Source organism: Carassius gibelio, chromosome B9 (assembly GCF_023724105.1).
Source record: "Carassius gibelio isolate Cgi1373 ecotype wild population from Czech Republic chromosome B9, carGib1.2-hapl.c, whole genome shotgun sequence".
NCBI lineage: Eukaryota > Metazoa > Chordata > Actinopteri > Cypriniformes > Cyprinidae > Carassius > Carassius gibelio.
This window is the reverse complement of record NC_068404.1, coordinates 23,039,421-23,055,631: the sequence shown is the minus strand read 5'-3', so window position 1 is coordinate 23,055,631 and position 16,211 is coordinate 23,039,421. Positions and strand designations below refer to the sequence as shown.

Sequence of the window (16,211 nt, the reverse complement as noted above, 5' to 3'; positions counted from 1 at the left end):
AAAGAATTTGAAAGGTTACTCTAGCACCAACTTAAGAAAATCTATTTTTATTAGTAAGGACAAGATATCCTAGTAACGCAATGTTTTTGATTAGGCATTGAGGAGACTGTATCTTGCATAACCTGGTGTTAGTTGGTAATTAGCTTTTTGTGTGTTTCCAAACAGCCACAGGCATCTTTAATAAATGTATTCGGCAAATGGTCTATCTTTTTTTCTGAAATGAAAAGGCCCAAAAGGCCCACTCAGTGTGCCAAAAAATGTATAAATCACAAATAAACAGCTAGTCATTAGCTTGAGAGCATTAGGTGCTACTTTTCATCCCTAGGGAGAATCTGGTTTCCTTTCACAACAGATGCTTAAATCCTGGTAGGAGTCATATATCTCTGCTTCTCTGCTACATGTTCAGTGAATGCTTTGTCTCTGATAGTATCAAAGATCACATCACTTCAATTCACAAGGTATAAAATGAGATCATGGATGGGCTCCCCTCCCCTTCCCCTGGGCCCAGCGTATGAACTATGCTCCAAACTTATTCACACCCTGACAAATGATCTGTGTTTTGTTTTTTTTGCATTTACAAGCATGTGATGACTTTTTGGCTCCAGAATTAAATAGTGAATTGTAAAAAAAACTTAAACAAAAACAATTCAGTACCATGTGTGTTAGGCTTTTGTGAAAATTATTTTATTTTATATCCTCACCCATCAGGCTGGTTTGGAGGGTCAGAGCCCGAACTGCAGCTACATACAGCAGATATGGCACGATGTCAGAGCTGATACTGGAATAAGTGAAGACACTGTTGCTTTGTGGTGTAACATCAGCCTAGTGCCAGTCATAGCAGCTTACAATAAACCAGCTCCAGCCTTTAATACGACGGTGAGACAATAAGTTCCAGTTTTATAATAACAGCCTTTTTTTTATGGCTCTCAAATGCAACTGTCATATTCCACCACTAGATGGTAGTGTGCACTAAAGACTGATTTAGACTTTGTCCCTCTGTGTTTTTAAACAGGGAATGGAGATGAACCCTCTATGGATAAATGCCACTGCAGGAATGATGGCCGAGTCACTGGAGACTTTCTATGGGGCGATCCTAAACAGTACCTTTGCTAGCAGTCACCTTTCAGAGGTCTTATTGCATTACACTTCAATGCTATACAACCTCTCTGTGCTAGAAATAACAAACCAGGCTGACTGGAATGTCCAGCTCCTCCAGATGCAGCTGAGCCAAAGGTATTAATGCTTGCATATGTTCTCACTGTGATACTTAACCCAAGTCATATTACATGACAGCAAACAAGCGGCAGTCTTATAACAGTGAAAGATCTTTTATAGAGATAAACGCTATTGAGCTTTTCACCATTTTTTTTTTCAAACTGTATATCTTGACTAAATTGCCGACAACAAAAGCGTGTAGCAATTTTGCCCACACTCATACGCCCATTATACCTCGACACTATAACGAGCCTGATTATATTACCCAAATACCTTCTCAAATTTGCCAAGAGATTTGCAGTTATTACCCACAAGGACCAGGGGTTGGAATCATGCAAACAAACTAAGTAAGAGTAATTAAATCTGCATTAAGGTTGATTTATTCAGTTTGACTCCTTTGCTTCCAAACAGGTTTGCGCAGATAAAGTAGTTTCTATTATTCTGTTATCTCTATCTCCCTGCTCTTAAATTGATTCTGCTTTTTGTGCTCATCCCTGTAATGAACTGACTGCTGATAGGAATCAAATTATGCATTTACGAATATCTGGGCAAATCAATCACGTAAGACTGCAGGAACATTTATGCAACCGGCTGTAGATCATTGAACATGATGGAAATTGTCTCTAAGTCTATTATAACTATACAGTTCTATTAATATAATATGAGTGCCCGCTGAAATGGAGAGCCAAATCAAGATGAAATATGGAATAATGTTTTGCTGCTTTAAGTACAAGTAATCCAGTTTAAAAAAATGTAGACGGCTTATGTTCATATGGCTGATTCATAAATGGTCACATCAACTCTAAATGTAAGTATCTTGGACTGTAATGGCTTATAATCTATCACATATATGCATTACGGTACATTATTTAATCCATCTTTTAATGGATCCTTAAAGAGCCATTTTTATTTTGTAACTTTTTTGTGGACATCCTAAGTGAACTAATTTGTCTCTCATTCATCAGCCTCTCCTCAGTTCAAATGGCTCTGGATCAAATTAAGACAGAAGCTCCCTGGATGACGCCATACATCGAGGCACTTGGAAAAACAATAGAGGTCATCCTACAGAATGGCAATCTCCTCCAGGACTCAACTGTAAGCCCTCAGATCATCATGCAAGCTCTGGAGGTCATGCTTACAGGAATGAACTTTACAGAGGAAACCATTAACTACATCCTGAATGGAGACATATTTATGAACCCCAATGGAAGCACAGTTGACAGTTTAATAAAAGAGGTTATCCAGCAAATCATTGGTACGGGATTGCTGGGCGACTGGCCCACCCTTTATGGAGTAATGCAGCAAGTTCTGTATTTGGAAGATACAAGTGGCACCCTATGGAAAACTGTTGATTTTTTCAACTGGCTGTACACTACTCAAGATACTGGACTAAATTTTGTCTTGGAGATCCTGCGCAAGCTGTACGATATAGTAAGAGATGCCCTTACCAAGATGCCACTGCCGTGTCTCTCAAAAACCTTTATCGACCTTTCAGGGAATGTTTTGTCCATGCTGAAACAGATCAAACTAACCAGTGACCTCTTCGACCCTGTGGAACAATATCTAAGTCCACTCAAAATGCAAATTGCTCAGGGACAGAACCTACCAAGTCTTGTGTCCCAGACAAAAAATGCCAGAAGAATTGCTAGCGATGTACAGAGAGAGCCAGTGGATGACTTCCTTGACCTTCTTGACATCGACTACCAAGCCCTGCTTGAAGTTCTATCCATTCCACCAACCTCGACTGAAATTCTGGAGACTATTCATGTTTTCTTTGCAAATCCAGACTTGGGTGTCCTACTGAAGGGTTATTTGAGTGAAATGACAAGTCAGGAGGAAACCATTGACACAGCTCTGAACGTGCTGTCCTACTTGACACTCCCTAGCAATGGACAGAAGTTCCTGGAGATGTTCATGGACATCAGTAGTGATGGGTGGAGTTTGCAGGACCTTGATAAAGTAGAGAAATTTGCAGAGAGCATAGGAAGAACAATTGACGTGGCCATGGTGTTATCCGACCAGCCACCTCTGAACATTGCGCAAAGAGTCGAGAACATGGCCCAACAACTTCAAGCTTTGGTGTCAAATATCATCTTGCAGGGTGGAAATGGGACAGACATTGCAATTCAATTCCTCATGGCGCTCAACGAGAACTTCAAGGACATCAGCCCTCAGGTCACTGGCATTCTCCAAAACATAATTGGCTCGTTTTCCAGTCCAGGGTCGCCGATGAGCGTAGAGTCCTATTTAGCAGCTGTAAATCAAACCGCAGAAGCCTTCGACTCACTTCCCTCTGGAGAGATAGCTGTATATTTTAACATATCTGGACAAATGCTGCAAGCCTTTGCATTGCTCGAGGCATATCCCGGAGACATAGAAAAAGTCATGATGTCCACCAGCATGATTTCAAACTCCCTAAACCATGTCCTTGCCCTCTCAAATATCACAGCTCTTCCGAATGGACAGACTGTTCAAGAGGTCACCCATCCCGTCATCCTTAGCAGTGCCATGGCCACCCACATCCTATTCAACCTCTCCATGTCAAACTATAGCCTAAGCAGTGCTGCTGAGACGGAGATGCTTTTGACCCAGACGTTCAATCACATGGTTGTTGTTCTCCCCAAGGAAACGCACATGTACCTCTTTGCTATCAAATCGGCTCTATTCAGTGCCCTCTCGAAAGTATCCAACACTGCAGAAATCACATCCCACTTCCCAGAAATCTCCCAGCTGGTTACACAGTCTCTTCTTAACTCTCTAAACATTACTTATGATCCGACATCTATGCATATGACTCCAGATGGCCTTGTTTACATCTTGATGACCGTGTCTAATCAAGTGTCCATGAGTCTCTACGAGGGCCTTATGTTATCCGGTTCCCCTATCCAAATCTCACAAGCATTGAACTCTTTAAGTGAGGTTGCATCTTCCATATACTCGATAATGCCTGTTGAGGGACGGCCATACATCAATATCACACTCAACCTAATGGAGACAATGTCTTTTGTTCTTAATGGCACCAGCACCTTTAGGGATGTCAGTGGGGCTGTATCTCAAGCAGCCAGTTCTGTCAACAAACTTCACAACATGAACTCAAATTCCTCCAGCACCATTATAAGTGACCTAGAGCAGACCCTTAAGACAATCCTAGTGATCATCCAAGAAGACCAAAACCCTTTCACCCAAACAGCTGTTATTACCCAGCAGCTGTTGCACACCATCCAAAATCTCATCTTGCTGGGCAATAGCAGCAATGTGGAGTCTGAACTCGCCAAAATAGCGCTGGGGGCTTCTAGCATGAATATCGACCATCTGGTGGGGATGAATGACACTAACTGGACTGACAAGTGAGTTTCTTTGAGGTTGTGCTCCCAAGGCTGGTTCCTTGTTATAAGCTCATGACTAGGAAAAGCTTTTATTTGTTTTTCTTGTTCAATGCATGGCTATAACTTTGCTCTTATAATTTCAGCCACCATGGCATTTACCCTGCATAATTGCTTACTTCTTCAGAGAAACATAGTTTATGACTCTGAAAAGAACACAGTCTTGGGGTCATGAAAATAAATGATCGTAATCCATAGTAGTACATTATGATTAAGCTAACCCAGCAGAAAGAGCAACTTTTTATTAGTTAATGAAACTTTTCTCTGTTTATATAGACTTCCTGTGCTGTTGACAAACCTCGAAAATAGCCTTCCAGAAGACCTGCCATATTCTTCTCATATTAAGTCCATCATAAGAAGCCTGGCCAACGAATCCCAAGGTACATAAATCATCTTGCTAGATCTACTGACCTATAACACTGTTCATTCAGGGGTTTTATTTCCACGATCTTATGTTCCCACAGTATTTTAGCATATAGCATAATAAGTATTTTGCATTCAGCCATGTGAATACATAATTATTTCTTTGCATATAATTAAAATGTATTCAGCTCAATAACAAGATGCATGTGCACAGTAAATGTCGCAGACTCCAGGTTCTCCCTCTGAATAAATGACTCTTAATAATCCACACAGGCATTAAACAAAGTATTTTACTTTATGTTTGGGACATTTCAAAGATTTGGTGTAGTAAATGGCAGGTTTGAAGTCTGCTTTCTGCAATATACAGCTAGGAGGCATGTGGCCAGACTGAGTACGTAAGAGACTTTTACAGTGCCTGTGCTCTTTAAAATAGCAAATGTTTCTTTTTATCTTTTATATTCTCTTATAAAAATATAAAGGACATTATTTACTCTTTCTTGTGCCATTCAAAAACCTGCACACACAGGTAAATCCTTAAATTTATTCAAATAGTTTTTGTTTTAGGCATAGATTTAACTAAATTTAGTGATGTTTGTGCTTTAAGCAAAAAAAATTTAACATTTGGATAAAATAATTAAGAGATACTGATACTGGTGTGAAAACAAGTGTCAAATATTACTTTCTCTTCTAAAAGAAGATAAGACAAAAGTACTGATTAAGTTCGAGTGAGTCATTTTAATTTCTAGATATACTATTCTTTCCAAGAGTTAACTTTAAAACATATCATCATGCCGTGCTCCAGAGTGCACCGTTTTTTCCCCCTCTGGAGATCCACAGTTTTTATTCCCCAATTTCTTTGACTGCAGCACTCCCTCATTTAAATTGATAAACTACTTTTCAATCCTCTCAGCTTGCTTTATATTTTCTTTAATAAAGCTGATGTCTTGTTGAGCATTTAATTTCCCTCTTAACTGTCTTTTCTTTAGCTTAAGGTGTTGCACACCTAAGAGCTGTCAGATCTAAATCAGCACACAGCACCATAAAGCTTTCAATGTCTCTTTTCTAAGGGGGGATTCTTAGCTAGATCATTTGCTGCTTGCTGCTCTGTGAGGTTAGCCTTAAAGTGGAGTTAGGTGCAAGTAATGATGCCTGTAGGGAATTTAAGTTACTTCAGCTCTGCAAAAGCTTGATCTTTGTTTTCCCTCTTCCATTTCTCTCGCCTCTCTGCAGAAAATCTGCATCTTCTACAGCAAGTGCTAAACACCGCCTTTGAATTAGGCTCAGCCGGCTGGACAAATGAGAGTTCGGGCACGACACTGGACCACCTGTTAACTAAGGTGAGATTTCTGAGGGTTAAGATTAAAAAAAGTGACTTTTTAAAAGCATATGCCAGCAAAAATTACCATCTTGTTATTATTGCTCTGCTTATGCCATAACAAGAGAATAAAGAACTGTAAAGAGAATACAAAATTACAAATCATTAGGCCTTATGACTCATATCCTATATTTCAAGTATTCTGAAACCAACTTCTTCTATGATAATGTAGGTGTGTGCTCTGGAAAACATGGCTGCTGTGCAGCTGATCACCCAGGTTCTGCCTCTGGGACCCAGAGTGCTATGCGACACTGTTGTTCCCGCAGTTCAGGCCTTCTATATGCTCACAACCAACCTGGTGAACCAAAGCACCGACATCAATGATCTGATTTTCCAGACTTTCATTGGAGACCCTAACACTTACAACACTGGAGTGGACTGGTACTCTTTTCTTTAATGACCTTCAACCTTGTTGTTGTAACATGTACAATGTATATTCAGCACTGTTGGGGAGTAACTAACTAAAAGTTGCTGATATTTTTAGTTAAATGAAAGTAGATAAATACTATCCATTTTTTGTCCACTTCTTTATATAAAGCATTGGAAAACCTGATTCATTCTAGTGAATCAGTTAAGACCCCAAAAGATAATCTTACAAAAATTAATCAGGTGTTTACATTGTTGTTGTTTTTTTATTAAAATACATTTACAAAATATAATAATGGCATTAAATGTTATCACTGTTTTCCATCGAATGTATTATTATTATTATATACTATTGTTTATATATATATAATATAACAATATATAATTTAAAGTAAAAATATTTAGGTAAATATATACAAACAGTTTTTCCAGGAATACTACTCATGGATTTATTCTCTCTCTTCTCACTCACTCTTTCTTTTTTATAAAGGACATCAACTCTCTCTCAAGTTGTGGGCTTCGACATCTCAACTCTGAAAAGTCTTAATATCAATATGTCATCTCCAGGTACATACTGCTGTCGCTTCTATCAAAAGTACTGTGGAAACACAAGTGTTTCTTAGCTATCAGATGGTGGTCCAATCAGTCTTTTTCAACCTTGTCATGCATGCATGTCTGCTCTCTCACTTGTCTTTTGTCTTGCGTTCTGACAGCTGGAGTGAAAGTTTCAGAGCTGCTGAAAAACACCACTCTGTTTGTTCAGGATGTCGAGCGGTATACCAGCTTCCCCCCTCACATTCTTCAGGCTCTATTAGATTACCCTCTACCCAGCAGCAACATGCAGGTACATCACAACTCATGCACACATCAGAGGGGCTCAAAAGATGTGTCCAAAAATCATGGCTTCACAGTGTGAGACAGAAATGAAAATAAATTGAAGGAAGATGGGCTCCTGGTTCCTCCCAAGGATTTTTTCTCCTTTCTACCTCAACAACTTTGAGCATTTTCATGGCCATTGTTGTCTTTCCAAAGGGTTGTAGGTCCCAAGCGCAAAATAGTTTGGTAACAAATACAGCATCTCTGTCCCTCACCAGTGTGAAGTCTTGTAGAGTGCAGATTTATTGTGATGTGTTTTGTTTGTCGTCTCTTTCCTCTTCGCAGAGCTTGGTGTGGCTGGCAAACCTACAGCATTGCTCGGACCCCTCGTCTCTGCAACTGGACCCTGCAGGGCAGGAGATCTTCAGCACCTTCTGTGAACGGTCACATGACTGGTACAGCATCACGGTCCTCTTTCTTCGCCATGTGGACATGAAGGCGGCTTTATTCAGGGTAAAGAGCTGGGCACAGAATGTTTTGGATATATTGTATATCCAATTAATTTAATGTTTTGCATATATATATATATATGTAATGCTCACTTTTTATGCATTTATTTTATTTTTTTTTTCTATTAGGGTTAGATTGGGGTTCACTGTTAGCCATTTTTCATTGCTGTTCCATTTGTTTGTAATGAAAAAAAAAAAACAATTATTATAATCTTTGGTTTGCTTCCAAGTATAAAGTTGCTTCCAAGTTTTGAAGTTTAAAGTAAAGAGAGAAAATAATATATATTTTTTAATGATTAATTTAAAAGTGTTTAGGTGTGTACTTGAATGGATTATCGAGCCACAGACATTGCCACTTTATATTTTTAATCTTTAGAAACCATTTTATATAACCTTTTATATGATATTTTATATAACCTTGAGGAATTTTATTGCAGCTGGTGTTGTCCAAAGAAATTCAGGATTTGGTGGCAGTCATGCTAGAGATGGTCAAGTTTTTGACGGACATGATGCACAAACTGGTACCTGCCATTAACAAACTACAGGGATACCTAACAAACATTGGAGAGCTAAACCTGGTGGCCAACCAAGAGTTCCACAGTGTAAGTTTAATTTAATTTAATTTAATTTAATTTAATTTAATTTAATTTAATTTAATTTAATTTAATTTAATTTAATTTAATTTAATTTAATTTAATTTAATTTAATTTAATTTAATTTAATTTAATTTAATTTAATTTAATTTAATTTAATTCATGTCTATGTATTTTCTTTCCCACAGCTGGTGAGGGGAAAGCGGTCCACCATTTCTAGCAGGGCCACGTTTAGTACCATTGCTCGTGCCTTATGCAAAAACGGCATCCTGACGCTGTTCGCCATTGGAAAAGTTCCTATTATCACCGAGACTGATCCTTCTGTCCAGACGGATCACAAAAAAGAAGAGCTGATTAAGAAGTTCAAAATCCCACCCGATGCTAGTATGAATGCATATTCCCAGCACACTGCTAAATGTGCACTAAAGCATTATGATAATGACCTGTCAAAAATCTGCTTACAGCATATTGAGTTCAGTTTGATGAAGTGCTGTGGTCAGGCTTAATTAATATACTGCTTATGTCCAGGTCCCTTCTGTATGAACCTCTACTTGGATATGGTGAACACTACAGGCGGCGCGGTGGCCTGGGCCTTCCTCAAACCCATGCTGTTAGGACAGGTCCTGTACTCACCTGACACACCAGTGACGAGAGAGATCATGAGAAAGGTGCTGGTTTAAAACATCTTATGAATAAAGATTCAGCATGTAGACACCGTTTACACTTTGACTGATTTTTGACAAGGAGATCATTTTTGCATGCATGTAAAAAGCAAATATGTGATTGGATCCAATTTGGGCCAATTGTATACATGTGTTATGTCCTTTTTCAAAAGTTTCAATTTCCAGTTTTCTGCCTTGAAAAAAAAAACCTGATTTTATTTACTGATTTAACTGAAATTAAACATGGCAACACCAAGGGGAAAAAGTGTAGTTAACTTGAATCAACAAAAGTTCCTTTAGAGACAGGTGTGTAAAACATAGAAAATGACCATCTCTGTGGGTAATTGTAAATTGTACAATGTAATTTATTCTCCACAGTTGCTAGGAGACATATTTGCAGATAATAAGATACTTGCAAAGATAAAGTATATAGGGATATACTGCAGCATAAATCTGGACTTCTGACCCACATCTATACAGTCATATTGATATAGATGGGTAGCCTGGTCACAAAGCAAACTATTATGTTTTCTCGTAACATTTTGTGTTTTTTTTTTTTCTGGTTACAAAACATTTCCTTCTTTCCTGCAGTCAAATTCTACTCTGCACCAGTTTGGTGATCTAAAGCTTTATGCGTCCGAGTGGATAGAGTCATCGTCATATGTGATGCAGTCTGCCACCATCCTGACAAAAACCTTGCCAATACTTCAGGTACTGAGTCAAGAGAAAATCAAATAAACACTTTTTATTTGATTTACACCACTCCCCCCCCCCCCCCCCAACTCTACTGCATTAACTGCTCTTTTATCAAAATACTCTTCACAGAATTCTCTGCGCAATCCTTTCGTCCAAAACTTCATTAAGACTCAGACCGGCATTGATGTTGCACAAATGAGCACAACTCTCAACCAGTTCTGTAAGTAAAAGTTCAGGCAATGCTTGCATCATGGGGATGCAGCATTATTATTACAAAAAAAAGTTTCTCATTATTATGAGTTTTTATTTTAACGAGAACGTTTCTAATATTTATGAGAAACAAAGTCATTATCATGAGAAAGTTTTGCATTTTAATGAAATGCCAAGTCATAATAATGATGTGTTTTTTTCTAGTGCTGTCAATCGATTCATCCCAAAAAGTTTTTGCATAATATATGTGTATATACTGTGTATATTTATTATGCATATATAAATACACACACATACAGTATATATTTTGAAAATATTTCCATTAATTTTCCATGTATATATTTATATTCTGATAATTGGAGTTTGGCTATAAACTGTTACCAATGGGAAGAAAAAATAGACATTAATGGTTCACATGGCAATTAAATCACAGACAACCATCTGTAAATGCTGAGAAATAATTACTCTCAAAATAGAGCTTATGTCTGCGAGACACAAATTTACCCAACCTCTGGGAAAACTATCCCTGTCCGAATGGAGTTGTACAGCCGAGCATTTGACAACTAGAGATGCATTGCTCCTATACACAAGAGTCTTATCCTAAATCTACAGCGGCTTGAACAGTTTTTCTAACTCTCTCTGCAGCAAACATGACAGTCCTTTTAGAGGAAAACAAGTTTATCATGGAGCAGATCACCACGCTTTCCATGCTGATGATGAACCTTTCCTCCTGTGTCAACTTCGACCGCTACCGAGCCTTCAACTCCACTGATGAACTCAACGAGCAGGCGGAGAAACTGGCTCAAAACCGTGAACTCTACGCCAGTGAGTACACACACACACACACACACACACACACACACACACATTCTCATCAGGAGATACCTCTTCAACTGACTACCCCACTCGTTTGGTGATACTCTTGGTTGAGGACACCACAGGCACTGAAGAGCCATCGGGCTGTAAAGCCTGTAATTCAATGCAATTCGATTCAATTCTGTTGAGATATAGATTTCCACTGTTATCAAGGAGCAGCGGCCCTTCGAGGTTACTATGACAACAGATCACTTCCCTCTTATACACATGAACTCTGCTCATCTTCACAGGCATTATTTTCAAACTTCCTGAGGAGACCTCCAGTAGCCTGCCCCAGAACATCGACTACACCATCCGAATGAACATCGAGAATGTCATGCGCACAGACCGAGTACGGAATCCCTTCTGGGTGAAAGATGCCTTCGTGTCAACAACGAAGACCCAGCGGTACAACCGAGGCTTCGTGTATCTGCAGGAGAGCATCGACAGAGCCATCATCGAAATGCAGACGGGTAAAGCCATTGATGGGCCCGCGGTCCAGTTGCAAGCGTTCCCGTATCCCTGCTACTACAAGGATGAGTGAGTGTCTCACAAGCACAAACCCTACATACACACTGAGCGTCTCATTAGAAGACAACAGTTGTTTGTTCATTCGAAAAATCTCTTGTAGGATGAATGTCTAGTATTTCATAAAAATACTAGATTTGCATTTGTTTGATAAAACAGCACTATTTTCAAGGCAGCAAGACCATTTTGTAAGCTTAGGTTTGGCTTTGGTTCTGTGTAGATGAAGTGCTGGATCAGAGCTGCTGTCATGGCACTGAATTTCCCAGTGGTTGTGTATGAAAATCAACTTAAATAACATCATAATTACTTTGCATATTTTTTTCTTTCGGAATGTTAAGGTGGCTTTAGATGTTTTAGATTGTGGCTTTTAGATAGAAGCCAGTGTTGTTATTTAAAAAAAACAATTTGGTCTTTTAAATACAGCTGAAATAAAATATAAATATGAGGTGATAAGCTCATTAAAATAAATAATATCAAAAAATTTGAAATCTTGCCTTTGCATGTTAAAGTGTTAAAATGACTAATACTAAAACTATAAAAGATATAAACGTTTATACATATAAATAATAAATAACACAAACCCAACAATGAAAATGGCTAAATCAAATAAAAGTACGGGAAATTAACAATTAAAATGAAAAGAGAAAAAAATAAATAAAATAAATCTAAATAATAAATCCTATAGCACTATATTCATAATACTAAAATAACACTAACAGATGCTAGAATGAGAAAATAAATGCAATATAGTGACAAGGTTTTTCCAAAGAAAATGGATTGCAACCAAATTAACGTCTGAATTACAGTAATTGCAGAAGATCAGTAATGTGGGTCATCAGTTTAGATTTTTAATTTACAACGTTAATCAAACAGATACTTGATTAAGTTAGTCAGTTCATCGGTTCCTCTTCAACATTTGAAGTTATATAGGGTAATATGCATAACAAAAGTGCCCGCCACCTGCTAATCTCAAATCTTTCTACTCCCCAGCTACCTCAACAGCATCGCTTTTGCCTTCCCGATGGCTCTCATGATTTCCTGGGTGCTGTTTGTCGCCCACTTTGTGAAAAAACTCGTCCACGAGAGAGAGCTGCGACTTCACGAGGTTTGGAACCAAAGCATACTTTTACTTCAGTCTTTTCCCACCAACTTTAATTAGCTTTCTAAAGTCTTTTCTCTCTTCCCACAGTACATGAAAATGATGGGGGTCAATCCCATCAGCCACTTCTTTGCCTGGTTAATTGAAAGTGCTGTGTTCCTGCTGGCGACCGTCATCATCCTCACCATCATTTTGAAATCTGGCGGCATCCTTCCTCGCAGCAATGCCTTCGTGCTCTTCCTCTACCTTTGCGACTATGGCTTCAGCGTCCTTGCAATCAGCTTCCTGGTCAGCTCCTTCTTCGATAAGACCAACATCGCCGGGCTGAGCGGCAGCCTTATCTATGTCATCTGTTTCTTCCCCTTCATCGTGCTGATCCACTTGGAGGACAATCTTTCCTTCAGTGTGAAGAGTGCTTTGGTCTGTACTGCATTTAAATCAGTTTGCAATTTAACATCAGTACAAAAAAAAAAAACATTCAGATTGATGTTATAACTTTTATTCTATTCTTTGTGATTTCTGAAGCACTGTTCTGTTATGGTGGGGACCTGTTTGCATTTTCAGTTTTTTATTTAGACATTATTTAGTATGTCTATTACTGCAGGAACCAAGTATTCTTACACATGCACAAAAATCCCAAGAACAGCATGTTTTCTCAGTAAATGCAGGAAGAAATTCTTTACGGATAATTTATTTATAAATCAAAGCCAGGCGGGACATTTAACAAAAGTCATTTGCAATCTTTGTATGGTGAAATTTAATTATCATAGCCGCTCCACAAGTGAAATATCACCCACAAATGTGAAACCGCATCATTCGTAGAAATGTTAATGCGAACACCAGCAGAGGACTAATGCGCAGGCCGTTGTAGCGGCAAAACAACTTTACATGTAATATGTCCATGAAGAGTGGGGTTATAATGTTGTTTTGTTGAGTTATTGCAGACTTGCATATCCATGTTGGCATTTTCTTGGTTTTTATCTGTTTTTGTGCAAACAGGGCTGTTGCAGGAATTTAACTCAGTATTGTTATATCCATATGGACATATATTTTACTATATAAAAACCCCATTATGAACACATTATTTAGTTAACAATTTAATCTTAAATGCATTATGGTTTTAACTACAGTTTATTCTTGAATAAAGGAATAGTTTACACCAAAAAATACAAATTATACATTCACAATCCAAACCAGTTTGACTTACTTATAACAACTCACCTTTTGTAAGAAAGTAATGTAAGTGACATGATGACAGAATTTGATTTTGGGTGAACTAGTCTTTTAAATGATTTAATCGATCGACTGCTGTAGTATAAATCTCACAGTGTTTGTTTTTGGTCCACAGAGTCTCTTTTCTCCGACATGCTTCAGTTATGCCAGCCAGTATATTTCCCGCTATGAAAAACAGGAAGAAGGTATGCTGACACAAACCACTCAGATTGTCTCTAATTAGTGTATGTTTGGGATAATTACGTTGACTGAATGCATTGTGTACTTACACCTCAGGCATCCAGTGGAGCAACATCTATATCTCTCCTCTGGCTGGTGACACTTCCTCCTTCGGTTGGCTCTGCTGGCTGCTCCTCATTGACTCAGTAGTATACTTTATCATTGGGATTTACATCCGCATGGTCTTCCCAGGTATGTGCGGGTTGCTCAGTTGAGAAGCTCATCAAATTTGTTTGCAAAAATAACCAGATTTCATTTTTAGTAGTGGAGTTAGTAGTTAATATTATTGTTTAATCTATTTTTCTCTTAATCAGGAAAGTATGGCATTGCTGTTCCGTGGTACTTCCCAGTGAGTCGGTCCTTCTGGACAGATATGTTCAGCTGCTGTAGCAGAATGCCAAAGAAAATAGGCAGAGGGTTGCTCTTTACTAACATGATGCACGAACAAAAAAACACTGACAAGAGCAAAGGTACATTATTACAGAGTGCTTTGAAATACTTTGAAATGATTCTGATTGGTCTGTAGCAGCATTGAGCAGTAAAGTACGTTTGCATGAGTGCATAGCTATATACTTAAAAACATACATTGATGCTATTTTCATGTTTCTCACACCTTTTTAATAACAGTGCAAGTTAGAATAACTAGTTGGTGAAACCATTACAGACGGAAGTAGAAACGATAGATTATATTGTGGCTAAATATTACACTGCAGTAGATTACCTGCACTGCCACTCAGAGGTTCACCAAGGCTGCATTTATTTGATTAAAAATACAGTAAAAACAGTAATATTTTTACTGTACAATTGTGAAACAGTACAATTTGAAATACTTTAATATATTTTAAAATGTAATATATTTATGTGATGATAGCTGAATTATGTGCTCATTTGGTAACCAAGAAACATTTCTTCTTACTATCAATGTTAAAAGCAGGTTATAATATAATATAATATAATATAATATAATATAATATAATATAATATAATATAATATAATATAATATAATATAATATAATATAATATAATATAATATAATATAATATAATATAATATAATATAGTGGAAAATACCTTTTGATACATTTTCTTTTGAGGATTCTCTTTGAACAGAAAGTTCAAAAGAACAGGATTTATTTGAAAAATATTTTTGTAACTTTAAATGTTGTTACTGTCTCTTTTGATCAATGTAATGTCCCTTTATGGATAAAAGTATTATGTTCTTTCAAAACAAGAGAGAATATTTCTGATCAAACTTTTGAGCATTTGAGGGATTTGCTTCAGATCTATTTGCTGAAATATATTTGCACACTCTGCCTTCTTTGAAGGTGACACAGATTGTAATCGTAGGATCAATTTTAATCCTTTCAATTTCTATGTGATATTTGAACATCTTTGCTTTTCCTTAACTATGCCCCTGTAGGTAAAAGTAGCTTGGCGGGTAATGGAGAAGAAGACTTCTCAGGATTGCCTGTTGGAGTCTCACTTTATGGCCTGACGAAGACCTACAGCAACCGGCATGCTGTAGACAATCTGAACCTTTCTTTCTATGAGGGACATGTCACATCTCTGCTGGGTCACAATGGAGCTGGAAAAACCACCACTATGTAAGAGCATAACAGTATATTGCATCTTCAAAAATAAAAAATAAATCAGTTATAAGCTATTGGTTTAAATAAGCATAACAACATTTTTTTTGTAATGTATTTTTTTTGTTTCAGGTCACTCCTGACAGGACTGTTTTCACCGACCAGCGGCACCATTGAGGTGTATGGGATGGATATGCAGACGTCTATAGATGATGTGCGTAAGGAGATGGGCGTGTGCATGCAGTATGATGTCCTGTTTGACCACCTTACCACAAAGGAACACCTGCTGCTATACGCTCAGATCAAAGCTCCCCACTTGACCAAACAGGAAGTGAACGAACAAGTACAAAAGTAAGTTTCAGTACTCGTCTTACAGTATGTTTTTATGTTCTTCTGTAACACTCCCTTAGAGAAATTAACATTTACAGAAGCTATAAGTTATCTAAACTCATATTACATGTAAGTTTCCAGTTTAATATTGTTGGGTAAGTTACTTTAAACTA

General features: G+C 37.8%; 1 protein-coding gene across 1 annotated transcript in view; it reads left to right on the top strand.

Annotated features, from left to right (window-relative positions):
- The window catches only part of LOC127965521 (glucosylceramide transporter ABCA12), a 40,301-nt gene that overhangs the window by 1,954 nt on the left and 22,136 nt on the right, over positions 1 to 16,211 (top strand). Inside the window, exons 5-27 of the mRNA XM_052566350.1 lie at positions 709 to 876; positions 1,013 to 1,233; positions 2,181 to 4,562; positions 4,875 to 4,978; positions 6,192 to 6,298; positions 6,509 to 6,717; positions 7,193 to 7,269; positions 7,416 to 7,546; positions 7,864 to 8,031; positions 8,465 to 8,629; positions 8,809 to 9,004; positions 9,149 to 9,288; positions 9,874 to 9,993; positions 10,108 to 10,198; positions 10,834 to 11,013; positions 11,295 to 11,583; positions 12,562 to 12,676; positions 12,761 to 13,090; positions 14,019 to 14,088; positions 14,180 to 14,314; positions 14,437 to 14,592; positions 15,543 to 15,726; positions 15,841 to 16,059. Coding sequence (XP_052422310.1) covers positions 709 to 876; positions 1,013 to 1,233; positions 2,181 to 4,562; positions 4,875 to 4,978; positions 6,192 to 6,298; positions 6,509 to 6,717; positions 7,193 to 7,269; positions 7,416 to 7,546; positions 7,864 to 8,031; positions 8,465 to 8,629; positions 8,809 to 9,004; positions 9,149 to 9,288; positions 9,874 to 9,993; positions 10,108 to 10,198; positions 10,834 to 11,013; positions 11,295 to 11,583; positions 12,562 to 12,676; positions 12,761 to 13,090; positions 14,019 to 14,088; positions 14,180 to 14,314; positions 14,437 to 14,592; positions 15,543 to 15,726; positions 15,841 to 16,059 — 5,957 coding nt within the window. The remainder of the gene's footprint in view (positions 1 to 708; positions 877 to 1,012; positions 1,234 to 2,180; positions 4,563 to 4,874; positions 4,979 to 6,191; positions 6,299 to 6,508; positions 6,718 to 7,192; positions 7,270 to 7,415; positions 7,547 to 7,863; positions 8,032 to 8,464; positions 8,630 to 8,808; positions 9,005 to 9,148; positions 9,289 to 9,873; positions 9,994 to 10,107; positions 10,199 to 10,833; positions 11,014 to 11,294; positions 11,584 to 12,561; positions 12,677 to 12,760; positions 13,091 to 14,018; positions 14,089 to 14,179; positions 14,315 to 14,436; positions 14,593 to 15,542; positions 15,727 to 15,840; positions 16,060 to 16,211) is intronic.